This window comes from Heterodontus francisci, chromosome 30 (assembly GCF_036365525.1).
Source record: "Heterodontus francisci isolate sHetFra1 chromosome 30, sHetFra1.hap1, whole genome shotgun sequence".
In the NCBI taxonomy this organism is placed as follows: Eukaryota; Metazoa; Chordata; class Chondrichthyes; order Heterodontiformes; family Heterodontidae; genus Heterodontus; species Heterodontus francisci.
This window is the reverse complement of record NC_090400.1, coordinates 36,026,402-36,047,168: the sequence shown is the minus strand read 5'-3', so window position 1 is coordinate 36,047,168 and position 20,767 is coordinate 36,026,402. Positions and strand designations below refer to the sequence as shown.

The 20,767-nt window shown below is 39.6% G+C and overlaps 1 protein-coding gene across 1 annotated transcript in view; it reads right to left on the bottom strand.

The window, feature by feature from the left end:
- Positions 1 to 473: 473 nt before the first annotated feature.
- The window catches only part of prpf8 (pre-mRNA processing factor 8), a 48,782-nt gene continuing 28,488 nt past the window's right edge, over positions 474 to 20,767 (bottom strand). The window contains exons 24-42 of the mRNA XM_068010364.1: positions 20,285 to 20,532; positions 18,698 to 18,877; positions 18,480 to 18,615; positions 17,187 to 17,356; positions 16,670 to 16,799; positions 16,429 to 16,575; positions 15,847 to 16,007; positions 15,476 to 15,667; positions 14,870 to 15,107; positions 14,552 to 14,680; positions 14,046 to 14,159; positions 13,430 to 13,603; positions 10,244 to 10,437; positions 7,900 to 8,139; positions 5,912 to 6,053; positions 4,479 to 4,619; positions 3,956 to 4,095; positions 2,759 to 2,961; positions 474 to 923 (exon numbers count right to left, since the gene is read on the bottom strand). Coding sequence (XP_067866465.1) covers positions 769 to 923; positions 2,759 to 2,961; positions 3,956 to 4,095; positions 4,479 to 4,619; positions 5,912 to 6,053; positions 7,900 to 8,139; positions 10,244 to 10,437; positions 13,430 to 13,603; positions 14,046 to 14,159; positions 14,552 to 14,680; positions 14,870 to 15,107; positions 15,476 to 15,667; positions 15,847 to 16,007; positions 16,429 to 16,575; positions 16,670 to 16,799; positions 17,187 to 17,356; positions 18,480 to 18,615; positions 18,698 to 18,877; positions 20,285 to 20,532 — 3,234 coding nt within the window. The 3' untranslated portion in view covers positions 474 to 768. The remainder of the gene's footprint in view (positions 924 to 2,758; positions 2,962 to 3,955; positions 4,096 to 4,478; positions 4,620 to 5,911; positions 6,054 to 7,899; positions 8,140 to 10,243; positions 10,438 to 13,429; positions 13,604 to 14,045; positions 14,160 to 14,551; positions 14,681 to 14,869; positions 15,108 to 15,475; positions 15,668 to 15,846; positions 16,008 to 16,428; positions 16,576 to 16,669; positions 16,800 to 17,186; positions 17,357 to 18,479; positions 18,616 to 18,697; positions 18,878 to 20,284; positions 20,533 to 20,767) is intronic.

Here is a 20,767-nt window from a genome sequence, read left to right as displayed (position 1 = left end):
TAGAGTCTAAAAATAATGGCTCCATGACAGGGCAAGAAGCAAAAGATTTTCCTTTTTGAAGCTGCTGAAAGACAGCTTGCTGAATTCTTTTTGAATTGTACAACAGTGCAAGTTTATTTCCAGTTAATTCTGTCAAAGTTGATGGTTCAAAAGACTGTACAAATTGAAAGCCTACGCATCCGACCATTTCCTGGTTTGACAAGTTCTGAAGGTAGCTTATCCTTCTTTTCAACAAGCTTAAGTCAGATGTAATTTCTGGAACAGGACCATTGACGCTCATCATCCTGTCATTTGCATATATACACCACTTTCAGCTCAGCCCCATCTTCTACCAGCAACCAACTCCAGCAGAGTTGAATGTGTGTTTCAAAACAGGTATAACCGTCACATTTCATGAGGGGTACCTCCCAGCCAGTATGATCATAACATGTTCATCAGTTTGTTATATTCTGAAACTCATACACAAACTCCACTTTTAGTTAAAAAGTTATTTAAGCTTTAATTCCTTCTACAGTGTACACATCACTGCCCAACAGAAAATTATTAGATATACTAAATGTTTAAAACTTTTTAGTTCTCATATAGATGCCACAGTTGCAGGCAAATATTTAACACAAAAACTACTATGTTTCACATATCACACAAGATTTGGTGTTAACATATACTACAAACAAAATCTGGAATTTAACAGAAGCCATAAACTGAATTTAAATTCATTTGTTGAATATCAACAGTACAGAAGTTCCATTGTAAATTGCTCTAGGTTTTCTAGGAGTACATGTCCTCTCTGTCTGCATTGTAGATCTCCCCCTCTTGCAGTGAAGCAAAATTCAGGAAGTGAGATGGTCTGTGAACTTCATGGTAGAACTCTTTAGGGTTGGCCAAATGCAGCTCATATTTCATGTTGGGATCATGACGAACACCTAATTAAAAGTTAAATATTTAATGCAGGAGGCAGTGCTTGAAGAATTTTCAAAAATTAAAAATCGTTCCACTAAGTCAGGAAAGACAAGTTTGGTAGTCCAGACAGTGACTTAACCAAGAACCTAACAAAGATACATAAGTTCAAATAATAGTTGGCCTGTGGACTCCTTCAGGTTTGGAGTGAAGTGTTGAGCTCTATCAGCTACAATGCTACCTATATGTTCGTAGATTTCAACAACCATATTTTCTGTCAGTAGTAAAACAAGGAATCAAAGTATCGAAACTGATGCTGCTTAATGTGTTTTACATAGAATTTTAATTGCTTTCTGTTAATACATTGGTAAAACGGACATGCTTGAAAACGTACCTCCAAAGTGCATAAACTGTACCATGTTAATACAAATCGGGCTGACAAAATAATCAGATGTGTATTAAATGGATAGCTTTAAATCAGAAGTCATGGTAATGGCATTTTTTAAAACAAGAGATTTTAGATTTAGATATACAGCACTGAATCAGGCCCTTCGGCCCACCGAGTCTGTGCCGACCATTAACCACCCATTTATACTAATCCTACACTAATCCCATATTCCTACCACATCCTCACCTGTCCCTATATTCCCCTACCATCTACCTATACTAGGGGCAATTTATAATGGCCAATTTACCTACCAACCTGCAAGTCTTTTGGCTGTGGGAGGAAACCCACGCAGACACAGGGAGAACTTGCAAACTCCACACAGGCAGTACCCAGAATTGAACCCGGGTCGCTAGAGCCGTGAGGCTGCGGTGCTAACCACTGCGCCGCATTAAACTAATTTCCGAGGCACAATTTGTCATATCTGACCATGAAAGGTGTTTTTTTTTTGAAAGGTTAAACCACCAGGTAAACCAAAGTTATCTAAACTGCAGCTCACACTCCATATCCTCTGTGCATGAATTCCTTAAGTGCCAGTCCCCACCTCCTCCTGCTACTCTTTCAACCATGGCGCAGCGTGCATATAAATTTCCACTGAGGCAGCAGATGGCTGCATGAAATGGGGAAGACTGGGGAGAAAGAAACAACAGGAGCAGCACAAAACTGATGAGGGTTGGGGAGATCTAGGTGGGGAAGTACAAGGGAAAAGGATTGTCTTCTTTAAGTGGTAAGGAGAAAAGTGACAAAGAATGTAAAGGAAATGAAAAGACTAAGAAACTTTGGGCTACCCACCTTAAGCAGGTTTATTGCTAGTAGTTATAGATATGACTTATGAGCTTCACAATAAGCATGAGTTGTATGCAAATAAAAAAAGGTTTGGACAACCTGGGAAATAAGCCCCAATAGCACTATAGAAATATTAGCCTTGGTGAGAAAATAACTAAACCAGGAATCCAAGATCCCAGTCTGAACCCAAGTGGACGAACTCAGTAAGATATGCAGTATGCTACTACAAATTGGTCTTAGCATCCTCGGGTCAAACATAGGAACATGACCTTCTTGACATCAGTGACCTCCTAGAAATGCATGTATTTGGGAGGACTGGATCAGACACTGCTGTGTACTTTCTTGACTCACAAATAGTGCCTTTCCAGTTAAGTACCAGTGGACACTGCAGTCGACAGTACTGCATCCTAGCAAAGATTCAACGCCTTCAGGTAATCAGGAAAGAAAACGGGCACAAAAAATAAGGCTTGGCTGGTGAACATACTTTTTATCACTTCAACAACATCCAAAGATAGGTCCATATTACTTTATTACAGCAGCTACTTGGAAAAGCTGCCAAATGGCAGGTAATGAGATTGGTGTAATACAACTGTTTTTTTTGGAAAAAAAAAAGACTTAAAAAGTACTTACCCATGAAGTTGTAGTTCCAGGAGCTTTGGCCAGGTACCATGAAGAAACCAAGGAATCTATCCGATAACAACATCTGTACTCTTTCATAGTGGGAAGGCAGGTATCCCTTAGGGTTATTCCCTTTGTCGGTGTTCTGTCTACCCCACTCATATCCACTTGGGGTAAGCTTGTATGCGGTCAGTGTGCAGGAACCTGGAGTAAAGCTGAAGAAAAAGATAAAGTTATACCACCTACCAGAAATATGTATGAGAAAAATGTTCTCAAACCATGCTGTAGTCATCTTGCATTCTAACCTTATCACTGGCCAGTTCTGCTCTCAGATTACCAATAAACTTTGGGTATGGTCAGGCTTTTCCAATGTTTGTCTTTTAATTTGGATTCTTCATATTTTTCTACATCTTATGAAGTTCCATCCAAACTCAAAAACTGAACTTAAAATGAACTTCCAAAGTAATTTTTAGTCTCGAGTACACAATTGGTTCAGATTTAAAAACTATGCCAGTGAAAGGGTGAAGCTAATAATACCATATTCATGAATAATTGCAACCAATACATTTTTTGGTATAGCTTTTCAAAACAAATTCCTTTGATCATTTTCTCCCTTTTGAAACCAAATGCGCTCAACTTTCTATGAAAGGTGCACTAGGTATTTTCAAAGGTAGTTTAATTCAAAAAGAAAATTGGACATTAACTACCTAAATTACTGTGCTGTATTTGATCAAGTTGTGAACATAAGGAATTAAATAGCTTCAAGCAATCATTAGTCACTCCAAAGAATACAGAAAATACCAATGAATGTTAGATTTCAAATTCATTACACACCACAAAGGGATCTTCGAAATAAATTTAGCCTAGAATCACAGCCATAAAAATGAGTTGGGAAAATGCGAGGGAGCAGGACTAGGTGCGTTGCTCTTCCGGAGAGTCAACACGGACACAATGGGCTGAATGGCTTCCATCTGTGCTGTAACCATTCTACAATTCCATGTATTCAGCACAGGACTTGATAGATGAGCATTAAAGAGCAAGGACATTTGAGTGCAGCATAATTACATGCAAAAAACCCTTGTCCACATTTTTTAAAAGTCAGGTCCTTGTTTTAGCCCCCAATTACATGTATTTGAGTACAAATACACAGGAAATTCCACCTTTATGTGCCATGACCGTAAGTTGCCAAGGGAATTCTCGACTTTTTACCTGCACGTTATTATGATAGTCTTTTCTCCATCCCAAGATGGGTTGTCAGCCATTACTTTTGCATGAGTGGTGACATCTTGTGGTGACAACTGAGGAGACTCATTGGGTTGAGTGTGAATCCAACCAAGAGGTTCCATTTCCTGAAGTAATAATTTCCAAATAATATTGATAATAAAATGTAATACCAAGAACGTTATACTTCAATTTATGTAAATTTATATTGATGCCTCTAATAAAAAATTAAAAACTTGAATTACATGACCAAGTATTTGAAAATGTATTAATACAGTTACAATCCTGCATAGTGCAGGAACAGTAATCAAACTTAAAAGTTGATATTAAGGGAGAAAAACACCTGTAAACTTGTATGCAGCTGAGACTTCCTATTTGCAAGATGTATAATTTGCTGTATACATTATATATATCACATTAAATTCAAGTAGTAAAAGTATATATAATTCAGCAACAATCAGCATGAATTCTATCATTTAAATAATATTTATGGTGCAACAAGACTCTATACCTTCAGATACTCGTGTTGTGGCAGCTGGTTAGGCAGATGCACAGTCTGATGGGTTCCCCATTGTGGCACCATCACAATACACCTGATTTCCTTCACTTGGGGATTATCCGGAGGACTCACACCATACAGATATCCTGCAATCTATAAACAGAAACATTTTTACGGCAGTCACCGTTATCATAATCAACTGAATTTTCATGACAGCTTTTAGGTGAAATTTGAATCTTATGTGAAAATATTTGACAAATACGAACTATGTCAGTCAATTCCCAAAACAATACTCAAACCAAACTCACCTTTCCCCTCATGCCTGCATTAACAAAGGAACATCAAATTACCTAATTCTGGTCTAAACACTTTAAGTCACATTCTCTCAATGTTTCTATATACATCAAATGCTGTTTATATAAACATCAAATGCTGTTTATATAAACATCAAATGCACCAACCAGCACCTATTCCCCTGAATCAATGTCAGTGGCTAATTGTATTAAATTAAATTATAAAGCCATAGATTACGATATCACAATTGACACAGCATTTCCAGACCAGGGTGGTGATGGTGGGGTCTGGGGGCAGTATGGTTAGCAGGACGGGAGAAAAAGAGCCAGAATTCTCAATTCTGACCACTATCCAGTGAACCGTGATGGACTGTGCACTTGTTAGAAAAGGACTGGGTTACAGATGCAATGCTTCATGGCTGAATAACCTGTTGACACTTACTTGGATAAGGTGCTGCAAAGCTCATACCAAGAGTGGGCCATTATTCTCAGAAGGGGAAAAAAAACTGGGAAGGGTGTTGTGTGAAGGGAAAAAAATGCCATAATTTGATAATACAAGAAGCTTTAAATATGGAAACACCAGCTAATAACTTTGAAAGCTCCTTTCAATTTAAATATGTATTTACATGTGTTTGATTTAATTAATTGGCATTATCCATATAACATTTTGTTCAGCATTATGCAGAGCCATGTATCTGGTAATATCTCATGCATCACAATTTGTGGATTGAAAACAATTCCGAACAGAAATATGTACCATGTGGATATTAATATTCATTGTTATGGGTGTTGTAGGTGATTACTAAATGTTAATTTTAAATTTAGGTTTATAAAACAGTAATATTATGCAATTCTGGATATAGTTAAATTCCCATTCATTCCAGGCAAAGAGTTTTAACCAGAACCTAACCAACCATTTTCAATCAACACAAAGCTGAAGTGACAACTAAAAGGATCCAAAATCTGAAGCTTTCAACCTCATGCTATTCACATTTGGAAATGATGTAGAATGTGGTACAAATTGTACATGTATTAGTGCATTTTCACCAGCTCAAATCAGGTTTCAAGAAATCATTACAAGTATATTCTCATTAGGCCAACATAAACGAACCATGTCACCACACTCAACAGAGGAGTTGTAGGGGAGTTTACCTGTGCTCTCAAATCTGAAATGCAGATAAATTTCTTCAGCACATTCTTGGGCAGGATGTAAGTATAGCCAGTCTCTTTGATGTCATCAGAGGAAACATAGATGTGATTGGTACGCAGATGAAGGTTGGCAGCAGATATCGCTCTGTGCAGAATAAAGAAAGCAAATGACAGAAGCACGAGCTGATCTCATTTAAGCGTGAAGCTGCTAGTATTCAGTAATCCTGTGACTGCAGAATTTTTTGCCCCAGTTTCCTCCATTGTAATTATGTTTAAAAATATACCATGGGTTCCAAAGCTGAATGATCAGATTATGCCAACCTTCTACTCTAACCTCATATATTTGCCTCTTTTTAAATTGTCCTTGCATTTCATAGCTTGCACCATTTCACACCTTGTACATTTCATCGACGAGGTAGGATACTGAATTATTTAACTCCAATGATTTTCTTAATGAGGAGATTCACCAGAATGTTGCCTGGGCTGGAGCATTTCAGCTATGAAGCGAGACTGGACAGGCTAGGATTGTTTTCCTCAGAGCAGAGAATGCTGAGGGGGAACCTGATTGACGTATACAAAATTGAGGGGCATGGATAGGGTAAATAGGAAGAAACATTTTCCCTCAGCAGAGGTGTCGATAACCAGGGGGCATAGATTTAAGGTAAAGGGCAGGAGGTTTAGAGGGGATTTGAGGAAAACCTTTTTCATCCAGAGGGTGGTTGGAATCTGGAACACACTGCCTGAAGGGATGGTAGAGGCAGGAACCTTCACAACATTTAAGAAGTATTTAGATGAGCACTTGAAATGCCATAGCATACAAGACTACGGGCCAAATGCTGGAAAATTGGATTAGAATAGATAGGCTTGGTGGCTAGCACGGACACGATGGGCCGAAGGGCCTGTTTCTGCGCTGTATGACTCTATGACTGATCTCAGGTCCTTACTCAGCTGGTTTGCAGAATCTCTTAATTCAGTCTTTGTTTTAAATGTTTCTGGTCAGTATTGACAGATAGTATCTTCTAGTATTGCAAAAAGGCCACCAAGGTTTTCTCTATTTAATGAATGACAATATATCTACTTGTGAGTCTAGTGCATGTTATTGACTTAACAGTATCTGATATTGAACTTGTCAGAGTGTTGAACTTAACAGCACTTTATAGATATATTAGAAATCACAAAAAATTCAGGACACAGAAGGCGGCCATTCGACCCATCGTGCCCATGGCGGCTTGGAAACACAATATTAGATTTTTAAACTCTTAATTTGTGACAGGGAACACAGTGTGTTTATTATTTAGACCCTGCATCATCCTAAGAGATACTGCAAATTATGATGCTTTAAACTAAAGTCATTAGCTTTGCTAGCTACCACCTAACAGCTAGCTGCCACATCCAGTCAGTGGTGAGAGAAGATATTTAAATAAGAGGCAGCTGATGTCAACAGCAGGCGCATACATAACCATTGTTTCCTACAATCATTTTAAAATTATATATTATATGATAACAATGTGCGAGGAGTTTTAAAAATATTCTGCTGAGAATGCCTCAACTAAGCAGATGCCACATAATCTACATTCGCATACCACAGAATTTGGTTGGGTTTGCCAAAAAAATTTGTCTTCAGGTGCCACAGAATTCTGCAGGCCCTGCTAAAGATCAAAGTTCATTCATAAAGGTTTCCACACCATTATCTGCACGCAATAACCTGAGGTGACTCTTCTCCAATGGAACCTGCTTCATTACTAATTGAAACTCTATAAGCAACTTGAGAGTGTGAATTTCCCAGCCTAAAATGTTAAGTAATGGATGTTGTACTTCATTATCTCAGGTGGCAAAGCACAAATTTAGCTCATTTGTAATAAAATCAACAGTACTTGAAATGTTATCAAGGGTAACTGCAAACACATTTATGAATAAATGAGGTAATAAACAATTTCTGTTCCAAGTTTAATCTTCCGATTTGCCATATTAATACTAAAAATACATCATACCTGACTCTCCATTCAGTTTTGGATGAGAAGGTTTGGGTCTCATAGTTGCTGGTTGTTGAAGTGATGATTTCATCACCATGCTTGTTTACAGTACGTGTCTGTGTGGCTGTCAGCTGAGACTGCTCTTTGGTCTGCTTTTCAATTTCAGCAATCTGTTGTCTCTGCTGCGAAGGTGCGGAAATCTCCATACCCAAAATAATGTCACGAATCTCAGATTGAGTCAAAGATGCCACATTTACACTAGAATGCAAAACAAGTAAATGAAATACCATATGACTGATAATTATAAAGCAGAATCAGTTGCTGTTGATGGAAATAAAATATAACATTTACATAAACTGAGTTAACATAGTTTGAGTTAACAACAACTTTGATTGTATCACTGGCCTTTGACATTTCTAAAATATTGTCCAGGCAGACAACTCCCTGATACTGCAATTTAAACCATCAGCTTAATTAAAAATGAGTCTAACATTTCAGTATTGCTGAAAATTGAGACATGTTGTTGAAGCTTTGTGTCTTGCACTCATCAGGACAATCTTTTATTCATTCATGGGATGTGGGCGTCACTAGCCAGGCCAGAATTTATTGCCCATCCCTAACTTCCCTTCAGAAGGTGGTGGTGAGCTGCCTTCATGAACCGCTGCAGTCCATTTGGGGTAGGTATACCCACAGTGCTGTTAGGAAGGGAGTTCCAGGATTTTGATCCAGCGACAGTGAAGGAACGGTGATATAGTTCCAAGTCAGGATGGTGTGTGACTTGGAGCGGAACCTGCAGGTGGTGGCGTTCCCATGTATTTGCTGCCCTTGTCCTTCAAGTTGGTAGAGGTTGCGGGTTTGGAAGGTGCTGTCTAAGGAGCCTCGGTGCATTGCTGCAGTGCATCTTGCAGATGTACACACTGCTGCCACTGTGCGTCGGTGGCGGAGGGAGTGAATGTTTGTAGATGGGGTGCCAATCAAGCGGGCTGATATGTCCTGATGGTGTCAAGCTTCTTGAGTGTTGTTGGAGCTGCACCCATCCAGGCAATTGGAGAGTATTCCATCACACTCCTCACTTGTACCTTGTAGATGATGGACAGGCGCTGGGGAGTCAAGAGGTGAGTTACTCGCCTCAGGATTCCTAGCCTCTGACCTGCGCTTGTAGCCACGGTATTTATATGGCTACTCCAGTTCAGTTTCTGGTCAAAGTTGATAGTGGGGGATTCAGCGATGGTAATGCCGTTGAATGTCATGGGGAGATCGTTAGATTCTCTCTTGTTGGAGATGGTCATTGCCTGGCACTTGTGTGGCGCGAATGTTACATGCAAGAATCCGCAAGAATACCAATGTAAGGGAAAACAACAACTTTATACTGTATAAGAGAGTGCTGATTGGTTGGCAAGTGAACTCTGATTGGTAGAGGCATTGCCATGGAGAATGCACCAGTTTATGGTGACTGACAGTTAATTGCCAAGCTTTGTTTGAAATTTAAACCAGGCAGCTTGACTCTGTTTGGTCACGGCATTGCCCCGAGGAATTAACCAGTGAATGGCTGTCACGTATTTTGTTTAGCTGGAACAGGCACAATGTTTGTACATGTTCTTTCTGTCTGCAAGGAACAGGGCCCTGTGTTTTAATATGTGTAGCTTACAGTATGCGCAAATGTACCACCCTGCAGGCCCTACTGACACCTTAAATTAATTGTCAGCATAATTCTTAGCACAGAGGATTATTTAGCAAATGCTGTCCAATCGCGGAATCATATTTAATGTTGGACACTGTGTTTGGAGTTTTGCAAGCACGGGCTGGTTGGGTACGGCCTGTATCTTGCCTGTTGTGAACAGCAGAAGGGACATGTTTGATACGATCCATCAGTCTTTGGGATGTATGGGCTATATACCTAGCAACACATGACACTGAAATTCATATATTAAATTATTAATTTGTGTGATAGGCAGGATGTCTTTTTGGCACAATAGCAGCATCCTGTTAGTGGCGAACACCATATGTGTTACTACTGCACAGTAGCAGCGTGCAACAGCTAGCTTCACCTGTTGCTCAAATGTTTGGGATACATTACCCTTCCGGGGTAATTTGAGGTAGACTGGGCACTTTTCAGGGCCGAAAATGACGGCCTTAGACCCAGTCATAACTTTGCTCAATGTACAGCGAGAAATGATCTGATCAGAGTAGCCACAATCATATTTTAACCACAGTCTAATATTTTGGAGAGCTTCAAAGCAGAAGCAGAGACTGCAAATTCCTCCATAAATAGTGGTTCTCCGATTTCAAGCCAAGATACAATGTAAAACATCAGGAAGCTTCTTTCTCACTTCCCTGTCTTCCCATGGTCACGGTCACTCACTTGTTTTTCTTGCCATAGTCAGCCAGAATGAGATCCTTCAACTGCACTTCCACTTTTATCCATTCCTCATCAGTCAGCGTTGGCCAGATATGATGAGGCTCTGTTATTGTAGTTTTGTCAGGTTTCAAGATGACCTTTGCACGATCATTGTTCACATGCAGTGCTCGAAGAATCAAAATCAGTCGAGAGAATGCCTACAAACCCATCAGTGGGGGAAAAGATATATTTGAGGCTACACATTGGTTGATGATTGAGAATTGAAATTTTTTTGAAAATCTACATAATTAAATGTTTTGATCTGTAGAAATTTATGTTGCAGATTCTTCTGACTTCCCACCTAGTGTTATAGTCATATAGTCACCAAATGAGATTGAACAATCATTTCCACAGAAACAGAAAAAAAGCAATGGGAGTTACTATCCTAGATCAGAAACTCTGCCATATTTGTATACCATTCACCATGCTCTATCTAGTCTTCCTGCTTCGCAACCACATTTTGCAGTCTTGCTCCACTTTCTTCCTGCAAACAGCCTCCTTTCCCAACAGACACCTTTTAAACAAACATTGTTCTCTTCCTGCTCCTGTTGCTCGGTGCTAGTAAACAATGGAGTCTTAACAGTCCCTGGACACTCATATGGGGGTCTTTAAGCATGGACTCTTTCAAACAGACATCCAAGTTCTCTCTGTGCTTAAGTTGAAGTGTGTCTCTATGGTCATGGAGTATGCACTCTACATCAGGCAAGCAAACACTACTTACGCGAATTTCTCAAATTTGATTTAGATTGAAGTACGGCCATGGGTTTCTGCAATAATCAGATAACCAGCTAACTAAATAAAACTGTTCTAATCTTTTTGCCTTTTATAATTTCTACAATTGGCCGTGCAACAAAAGAGCCACTTATTTAGTCTCTGATTACTAAAATAGTAGCTTAAGTATTACCAACTTCCGCTGCATTTTAATAACTATATAAAAACACAAATATAATAACTAACTCCTGAAACTCCAACAAAAACAAAGTGCTGGAAATACACAGCAGGTCTAGCAGCATCTGTGGAGAGAGAAACAGATTAACGTTTCAGGTCTGTGACCTTTCATCAGAAACTCCAAATTGCATTTCCACACGCACATACGCACAGAAAAACCATGAATACTGAACAGCAGGGAAAGAGGAAGGAGGATTAGGGAGAACACCAAAGACAAATGTTTTGAAAGGAAAAAGGTAGTAGACTTGAGGGAACTGTTAAAGGGAGTTCTGAAGGACAGGACTATGGTGGAAAAAAAGCAAGCAGGTACCTATGCTGGAGCAGGAGGAACTGAGAATAAGGAGTAACCTGCTGTCAAGTGGGATGGGAGCGGACGTACAGTTATGTAAGGCTGGAGAAAATTTAGAGTGAGGTGAATCCATGGAATGATCTGACAGTGAGTAAGAATTTTGAAGTAATGTCACTGAACTTAGAGATCTAGTAAAGCTTAAAGAAAATAAGGATGATGTGAATGTGGATACATGGTTGCGAGAATGCAGGCTTAAGTGTTCTGAATAAATTGTAACAGCAGACAACCAGGACAGCACAAGAACAGTTTAGCCTCAAGGTTTTGGAAGAGATAGGAAAGGGGTAAGGACATAGACACACAATGTTGCATAGGTGGAAGAAAGCAAAGAGTAGATGTAGAGTGGAACCTCAGAACTGAGGAATATGCCAAGGTGGCATCTAGGAAAGTTGAAAGTCAAGGCGGTGACACTTCAGCACTAGTAGGTGAAACGTGCAAGATAGACACGTAATGATAGGCCAAATAAACAAATGTCATCTACTCTAACTTCTATTCCGTCCTACAGCCATCAATACTGGTTAATTTCTTTGAGAGACATATATGCACTGGTTCGGTCTCAACTGGAATATTGTGTCCAGTTCTAGGCACCACACTTTGGGAAGAATGTGAAGGCATTAGAGGGTGCAGAAACGATTCACATGAATGGTTCCAGGGATAAGGGACTTCAATTACATGGGTACGCTGAAGAAGCTGGGGCTGTTCTCTTTGAAGAAAAGATTAAGAGATTTGCTGGAGGTGTTCAAAATCATGAGGGGTCTGGAGAGAGTAGGTAGGGTGATAGATCAGTGTCCAGAGGATAATGACTTAAAGTGATTGGCAAAAAAAGCAATGCAGCGAGTGGTTAGGATCTGGAATGCACTGCTTGAGAGTATGATGGAGGCAGATTAAATTGAGGCTTTCAAAAGAAAATTGGATAATTATCTGAAGAGAAAAAAATTGCAGGCCTACAGGGTAAAGGCAGGGGGAGTGGGACTAGGTGAGTTGCTCTTGCATAGACACAGCACAGACATGACAGGCCAAACGGCCCCCTTCAGTGCTGTAACTATTCTATGATTTTAAAAACTGGCTTTGTTCATTAAAAAAAATAAGTTTGTACATGTCCAGAAACCCATCTTCATTCAATCTAATTCTCTGAACCTAAAATACATTATGAGCAACTGATGAACAGTCAGGTCAATAAAGAAAAGCTGAATTGCTCTAGAATGGAAAAGATAAAGAACCACAAATGGAATATTCAATACTTTGAAATAAGCCCAAAGACTCCCTTCAAAAATCCACCACACTATATATAAGCTTAAAACATATATATCACCTCTTCTCATTTGATTGCACATCTAAAGTAGGATTAATACCCACATTAAAGTCAAGAATCCATTCTGGATTTTAAGATGTAAACACGCAGGTAGGTAGACATATATAAAATAGTTTCTCCCATTAAACTCCTTTCACCAGTCTATGACCTACAGGGTTTACCAAACTAAAAATTTCAATGTACCAGAACACAGCATTTTACAAAAATGACAAAACTTCAGTACAGGCTTGTAATTTTTCCTTATGAGCACGAAGGCGGAATGAAATAGGAAATCCTTCTTGGTTTGTCCACTGGTCCCCACTATCCCCTGCCACATATACAAACTGTGGTCCCTACAAAAGTCTAATGAAAAGTAGCTCAGATTTGTAGAATAGGTTAATTCCTTGAGCACAAAATACCACATGCAACAGATTATTTGGGAATAGGAAGGAGGTAAAAACAGGCGAGGCACAAGTTCACAGGATCCACAAGACCAACTGCATCCTAGTGACTTACCCATTGGCTTTATTCCCCATAAAAAAAAATAAAACATAATTTTACTTACAGTATAGGAGGAAATGGTCTTCAACCAATCATCATACAGGTTAAACAGCACCATCTGGGGCTCAGTTGCCTTTAAAATCAAATCACCAAACTTCTCCACTTTCAGACAAGCCTGGAAAGGCAACTGTAGCTCAGACCCTTTGATCACAATGTTGGGGAAATCCAGCAAATGCACCTAAAAAAAACAAACATGACCATTTAAAAAGTGAATTTTGAGTGAGGACAAGCATTGCTACCAAGGTTTTTCAAATGGCTTAAAAATACAAACAAGCTATTTAGACCAGATTTCAACTATAGGCTAATTCAGTGCTCCACCAAGGCTCAGGGCCAAACTAATCAGGTTGTTTGGGTTTCAGGTTGTTTGGGCTTCCCTTGCCTAAAGCATCACTCAACAGGGCTGGAGGTACTGAACTATTTAATTTACATAAACATCTCTACTAAAGCTTGATTTATGTACACTGTTCAGACTTTGAAAACAGCATGGCGATCTTCAATTAGCGCCATGTTTTAATTATCAGTTCTAAATGCAGCACGTTGCAGACTTTCTAATAGTTCAATTTTTATTCCATTTCACCTTACGGCAAATTATCTTCCGAGTGCAAACAAAGTTTACTCACTTCCAGTGGATCTAACATGCCCTTCCTTGTAACAATGATCTGTTTAGGCTGCTCTTCAACTGGAAGCGATCGGATCAAGGCAGCCACTTCTTCAGCAGTTTTCCATTTTGCCAACTGAACACAAAAACAACCCATTACTATTTGCACATTCAATGCATTAAAATTAAGCAAAAGCTTAAAATAGTAGACAGCTCTAAAATGACAAAATCAGATGCAGAAATTAATCCAGGTGAAAGATTTTACCCATCTACCAATATTGGTTAAATTAGCAAAATCCTTACAATACCATGACAAAGTTGTTTTAATTGTTTTTTTTGCCTTCTCCTATATCAAATGGGGCTGAAAATTAACTGAAAAATAACTGACATTACAACCCTCTTTCAAAGTTAAACCAAAACATCAAATGTACATGACCTAAACACCAAGTTTTTTTGTCATTAAGGCTTTTAACAGCCTGTATTTTGTATGCATATCGTGGAGTGTGAAATATTGCTTCTGAATATTACCTGGCCCAAACGTTTCTGCCCAGCCCAAACTGAAGTGTGAATAATTTTAAGGAACAACTGTCCTGTCCTGGGATTGAAGATGAAAATGGCTCCATTAATGGGCTTTGTTGTCAAGTTACCTTCAAAAGTCTGTGGAAGGAACACATTTATGGCAATTAAATTATGAAAAGCAGTACAATAGAAGCAGCACAGCTAACCATTAGAGACAGTTCACTCAATTTTTTTGTTCAAATACTTTTCATCTTCTAAAATTGCATAGTATAACCTGAATGAACTCTTAGCCAAGCATAGTTACTGGACATAGTTGGTATTTCTTACCTTATGAATGGTGACCCTGTACACATTAGTATCATCCACAAACCATATGATTTGGTTGGAGAAGAGTTCACCATAATTCTGTGAGGATAGGTAAGGTTCAGTTGGCTCAGAAGAATACAGCTGTAGACCCTTTCGAATACGTTCTCTCAACACATACAAAGCTGGGTTAGCCTTCATGATCTTTGCCATTGCCTGCTGGATCAATGGCTTGGCACCTGGAAACCAGTTACCATAAGCACTGCAAGATAAAGAGAGTATCAGTAAATTTTTCCAAAGCAATTTCAGGACAGAAATTGGACAAAATTTCTCTCAAGAAATGCTATTTCGTGCAACATATTCTGTTGAATTTACTGTTTATTATGGCAATTGATTTGGTGCAGTTCAAAAAAAATCATATTTGTACACCTACATGTGTTGCCCAAATCCCTATCCAAAAATGTTTTTTTGCCTAAGAAGTGAAAACAATAAAAATGCTGGTCTTTGAATTACCAAGGTATAATGAGCAAAATAAATGTGTAACATATTTATCCGTAACACTTCCTCCTATCCATTTAAGAATACATTATGAATTTATACGACTGGCTGCAGGCCTAGTACAATACGTACCTGTGCAAATTATAGGCCAGATCAATAGCAATCAACACACCAGTAGGTGAAGGGTAGATACTCATGTTATCTGTTGTATAGTCCAAGAACTTGGCCCTGGCGTATCTCTCAATATCATGAGAGTCATAGTCACCCCACCGCAACTGAATATCTATCCAGTATTTTTGAGTAGTAGTGCTGTCCATCACATCTCTAAAAAAAGAAATCTCATCAGTATATACAGTATGATTCAAAATAGGAATGCAAAAACTGCAGAAAATTTGGAGTTTTCATAAATTAGATCAATGCTATCAAGATAAACACGGTTTAAGCATAGATTGCATCTTACAGCAAGGATTCCATCTCTCATGAAAATGGTAGAATGGACATACTTTGAGTCAGCAAGTAGTGATGGTCTGGAAACATTCCACTTGTATGAAGCAAACAGTAGAATATCAGCACAGGAGGAGTTCATTTTGTAGGACTTTCTGGGGTGAATGGTCTCTTTCTGCACAGTCTCAATCTCCAAAGCATCTAACTCTTGATCAAAGACCTACAGAGAAAATCTTTGATTTGAAATCCATATCCCTGAAACAGCAACTCTTCAAAAACTGCAAGCAAGATAATTTGAACCCTTTGCATGATTCTGAAGCTAAACTGCTCACTTTGTCTCTTTCCATGCTAAGGTGTATTAAGACTAGTTATATCACAGGTGTGCATTTTAACTTCAAACATAGGTACACAAAAAAATTCAGTGGAAGTTGTCCCTTCAGCAATTTAGCTCTTTGGACCTTTATCTTCCTCTCTTGCTTTTTTTCCATAAGTTCATCCCTTGATCAGTAAAACTTCCTTCCACCCTTTTTTTTCCTGCTTTTAAATCTATTCTCCTTTGTTTCAGTTTTCATGGTCCTCCCCAATCCAATTCCAAACCAATGAAAGTGTTCTAAACCTGAAGCAGTACTGTGAACACTGACCTGACACAAGTCCATAACAATGCTCTCATGAATTTTCTGCCACAAATGGGCTCTGAAGATCTGGATCAAAGAAATCTTGAGAGTGGGGATTTTGCCATGCATGAAAATTCCTGTTAGATCTAACTGCACCTGGAAACCTACATAAACCTGAGGATAGAAAAAATATTTTAAGCTCGTTTTTGACAACCCATTTTATTAAAAAAAATGTAAGATTAATTTCACAGTAATCACACAAACTTACATTAGCTCTGTTGATAGTTGGTGACCACCAAAGAGTGAATCTTCTGTTGGGAATTTGGTTCAAACCAGATCGCTGGGCATTAGTCAGCTTCTTCCACTTCATGGATTCCTCAAAACCACTTGCCTTCTCCCTTTAAGTATAGAATTTTAGGTACATTTGAAAATTTCTTGTTGTTACCCAAAATCAAACATGTACATTTGGTTAAAAATATAAAATAGGAGTTGAAAGGTAAAAGGTACCTGGACCTGCACCTTAAGTGCTGTAACCTGCAAGGCTACGGACCAGGTGCTGAAAAGTGGGATTGGACTGGGTGGCTAGTTTTTTTCAGCCGACGCAGACATGATGGGCTGAATGGCCTCTTTCTGTGCCGTAACTGTTCTATGGTTGAAGCAAATGGTCCTCAGAGTTGCATATAAAGATGATCAGAACATAGATAACATTTACATGCCCCCTATAGGACCTCCTTAATGCACTCATTAAATCAGTAAGAAGATTTAAAAAAAAATAAACCACATACCAGAACAGACCCTCCCATGTAGGAAAATATGTTCCCTTGAAGAGTGTGTGCTCCAAAATGCCTTCAACACCACCTAGTGCTTGGATCATGTCTGTACGGTAGTTGTTCAAATTCCACAGCTTGCCATCATGTCTCTGATGGGTCCACCAGAATGGATTCTGCTTTAACACCTGGGAACAATAAAATATCTTAGCTACACATATTCAACGATTAAAGACACAGGGATAGTCTGCATTTTCCTTACCATTAATGCATTGTCTGTTATCATTTAGAAATTCTATGATTAGCAGCAAACAAGGTTACAAGCACCTGCCTCTTACATAAACTCAAGTCCTAGGTGGGAATTTTAAGTTAATGCTCAACTTAGCCATTTGCGATTTACTTCTTCAAAACTGAAGTACTACCACTGATAGTTGGGACCAAATATTCACTGCTACCCAGTGCAGAAGTATAGGTGTTACAATCCACCTCTATGCACATGACAGGTGGGGAGAAAGAAAAAGAAAATGGAAACAAAATACCAATCTACTAATTCTATAACATTTAAAAGCTTACCATCCCTCTCCATATTGCATTCATTTCAATGAAATGGACACCCAATATTTATAGAAGCAAAATTTGTTTGCTTTTATCGTAACTGGTCACTTCTAAACTTTTCAAGAGGTAGTTTTTCTCTTTCCGGATTCTTTTTGACCAAACTGCACCCCCTCCCACTCAACACCACCACCTCCATTGGCCTCCCAACAACCCATCATGGCATCAAGTCTCAGTTTCACAGCTGTTAGTTTCCCTTCCATCGCTCATAAAAGAGGTGATTATTGATTTGCAAGACTTCTGAAAAGGTTACCAGTAGCAGGAATTCTTATTGATTTCCCTCATTAATTGCCACCATCCTGGCTGAGATCAGTTAACACAGCACAGACCTGAGATTAAGTTTGGGGACCTTACTTATCTGCATGGCCCAGCTGCCAAATGGATAAATTCACCACCAGGACAGCCGAAACACAAAAGTTTCGACATGGTGACGTTCCAAGTGCTGAACCATGAAACGATTTGACAGAGTGCCACAAACAGCGAGTTCCCAACCTCAACTGTGCTATGAAAGAATTGTTAAGTGGAAGCCACAGGACGAGAAATGTTTTCAAAGGTTGATTTTGGTGCATCTTCTGCACAAATGGCCAGTTTTAGAACAGCACTGACCTCTGATTGAGGGAGGTCAGAGAGGCTAAAAAGGTTGTGGGTGAAGAATAGCATATCTTAAAAAAACATTTTTTTTTTTTAAAGAAGTCATACCTGGTACTGTTTAAAATCAGTTCTCACTCTCCAGCCCTTATCATAAGCCAGTGTGTGCCTGTCCTTCTGAAACAGCGTGTTAATACGTGGGATACCTCTATCCCAGGAATCTTCCAGATCTTCCAAAGTTAGGCGCCTGAGATTATAAATAGTTTGTCAATCAACCAAACTAGCAACACAATCTTGTCACTATTATTACAAATAACCTCAAAACTGACCTGTTTTGTGCAATAGCTTCCTGTCGCTTCAGCGCATATTCTGCCCACACTCTCTGCGAATCAATGAACTCACTCTCCCAAGGCTGAATATAACGATAAAGATTAGGAATCAATTGGTCCTCTTCGTGACTCATACCTGATCGGAAATGAGTGATGCCCACATCTGTCTGCTTGGACCACCTATAAAATCAAGATTTATGCTGAAACATTACTTAAAAAAAAAGGAACCCTTTTCTATTTAAAGTTACAAGCAAGATGTCAACATTAACATCTGAAACAATTTTTATTATTCGTTCATGGGATGAGCGTGTTGCTGGCGAGGACAGCATTTATTGCCCATCCCTTATTGCCCTTGAGAAGGTGGTGGTGAGCCACCTTCTTGAACCGCTGCAGTCCATGTGGGGTAAGTACACCCACAGCGCTATCAGGAAGGGAGTTCCAGGATCCTGACCCAGTGACAGTGAAGGTTCGGTAATATAGTTCCAAGTCAGGATGGTGTATGGCTTGGAGGGGAATTTGCAGGTGGTGGTGTTCCCACGCATCTGCTGCCCTTATCCTTCTAGGTGGTAGAGGTCGCAGGTTTGGAAGGTGCTGTCTAAGGTGCCTCGGTACATTGCTGCAGCGCATCTTGTAGATGGTACACACTGCTGCCACTGTGCATCAGTGGGGAAGGGAGTAAATGTTTGTGGATGGGGTGCCATTCAAGCAAGCTGCTTTGTCCTGGGTGATGTTCAGCTTCTTGAGTGCTGTTGGAGCTGCACCCATCCAGGCAAGTGGACAGTATTCCATCACACTCCTGACTTGTGCCTTGTAGATGGTGAACAGGCTTTGGGGAGACAGGTGGTGAGTTACTCGCCACAGGACTCCTAGCCTGTGACCTGCTCTTGTAGCCATGGTATTCATTCAGCTTCTCCAGTTTGGTTTCTGGTCAATGGTAACCCCCAGGATGTTGATAGTGGGGGATTCAGCAATTGTAATGCCATTGAATGTCAAGGGGAGATAGTTAGATTCTCTCCTGTTTGAGACAGTCATTGCCTGGCACTTGTGCAACACGAATGTTACTTGCCACATATCAGCCCAAGCAGGGATATTGTTTGGGTCTTGCTGCGTTTCTACATGGACTGCTTCAGTATCTGAGGAGTTGCAAATGGTGCTGAACATTGTGCAATCATTGAACATCCCCACTTCTGACCTTATGATTGAAGGAAGGTCATTGGTGAAGAAGCTGAAGACGGTTGGGCCTAGGACACTACCCGAGGAACTCCTGCAATGATGTTCTGGAGCGGAGATGATTGATTTCCAACAACCACAACCATCTTCCTCTGTGCTAGGTAGGACTCCAACCAGCGGCGAGTTTTCCTCCCCGATTCCCACTGACTCCAATTTTGCTATGGCACCTTGATGCCATACTCGGTCAAATGTTGCCTTGATGTCAAGGGCAGTCACTCTCACCCCATAATTGCTACAATCCACGTGATTACATACACACATTCTTATAGACCATCACACAATACATTTGATTAAATTTGCAGTACTTTACTTTGCTCATTTAAATTCATGAAAAGGAGATATGTATTTAGACAGTACCTCAAATCAGATTGTGGGATGAGAACATGGCCCATCGAGAGCATGCCAAGACCACCCAGCTCCTTGGGTGTGTAGAACACGACGGGAGGGAAACGACTTGGCATCTTGGAGTTCAAACCAATCTTAATACGTGTCTGGATCTTGTTTTCGCATTTCACCAACAAATCCAACAACTCCTGAGTGTTAACAACTGCTTCACGGAAATAGGTCATCAAGCCAATCAGAGCAGTGTTCCACTTATTCACAATCTAGAAAAGCACAAAGATTGTTGTTAGATAATGAATATAATAAAGTTAAAAACCTTTTTAAAATAAACCAGTTGCAACATCCTATTATTCAATTCCTATGCCTTTCTTGCCACAGATAACATATATTAGACCCAACAGCAAAACTATGTTAAAAAAGAAAATCCGCTTCAGAACTTTCTGGCACTAACTTCGGATCCACAATAACCACCGACAGACTTAATTAAAATTGTGGTTT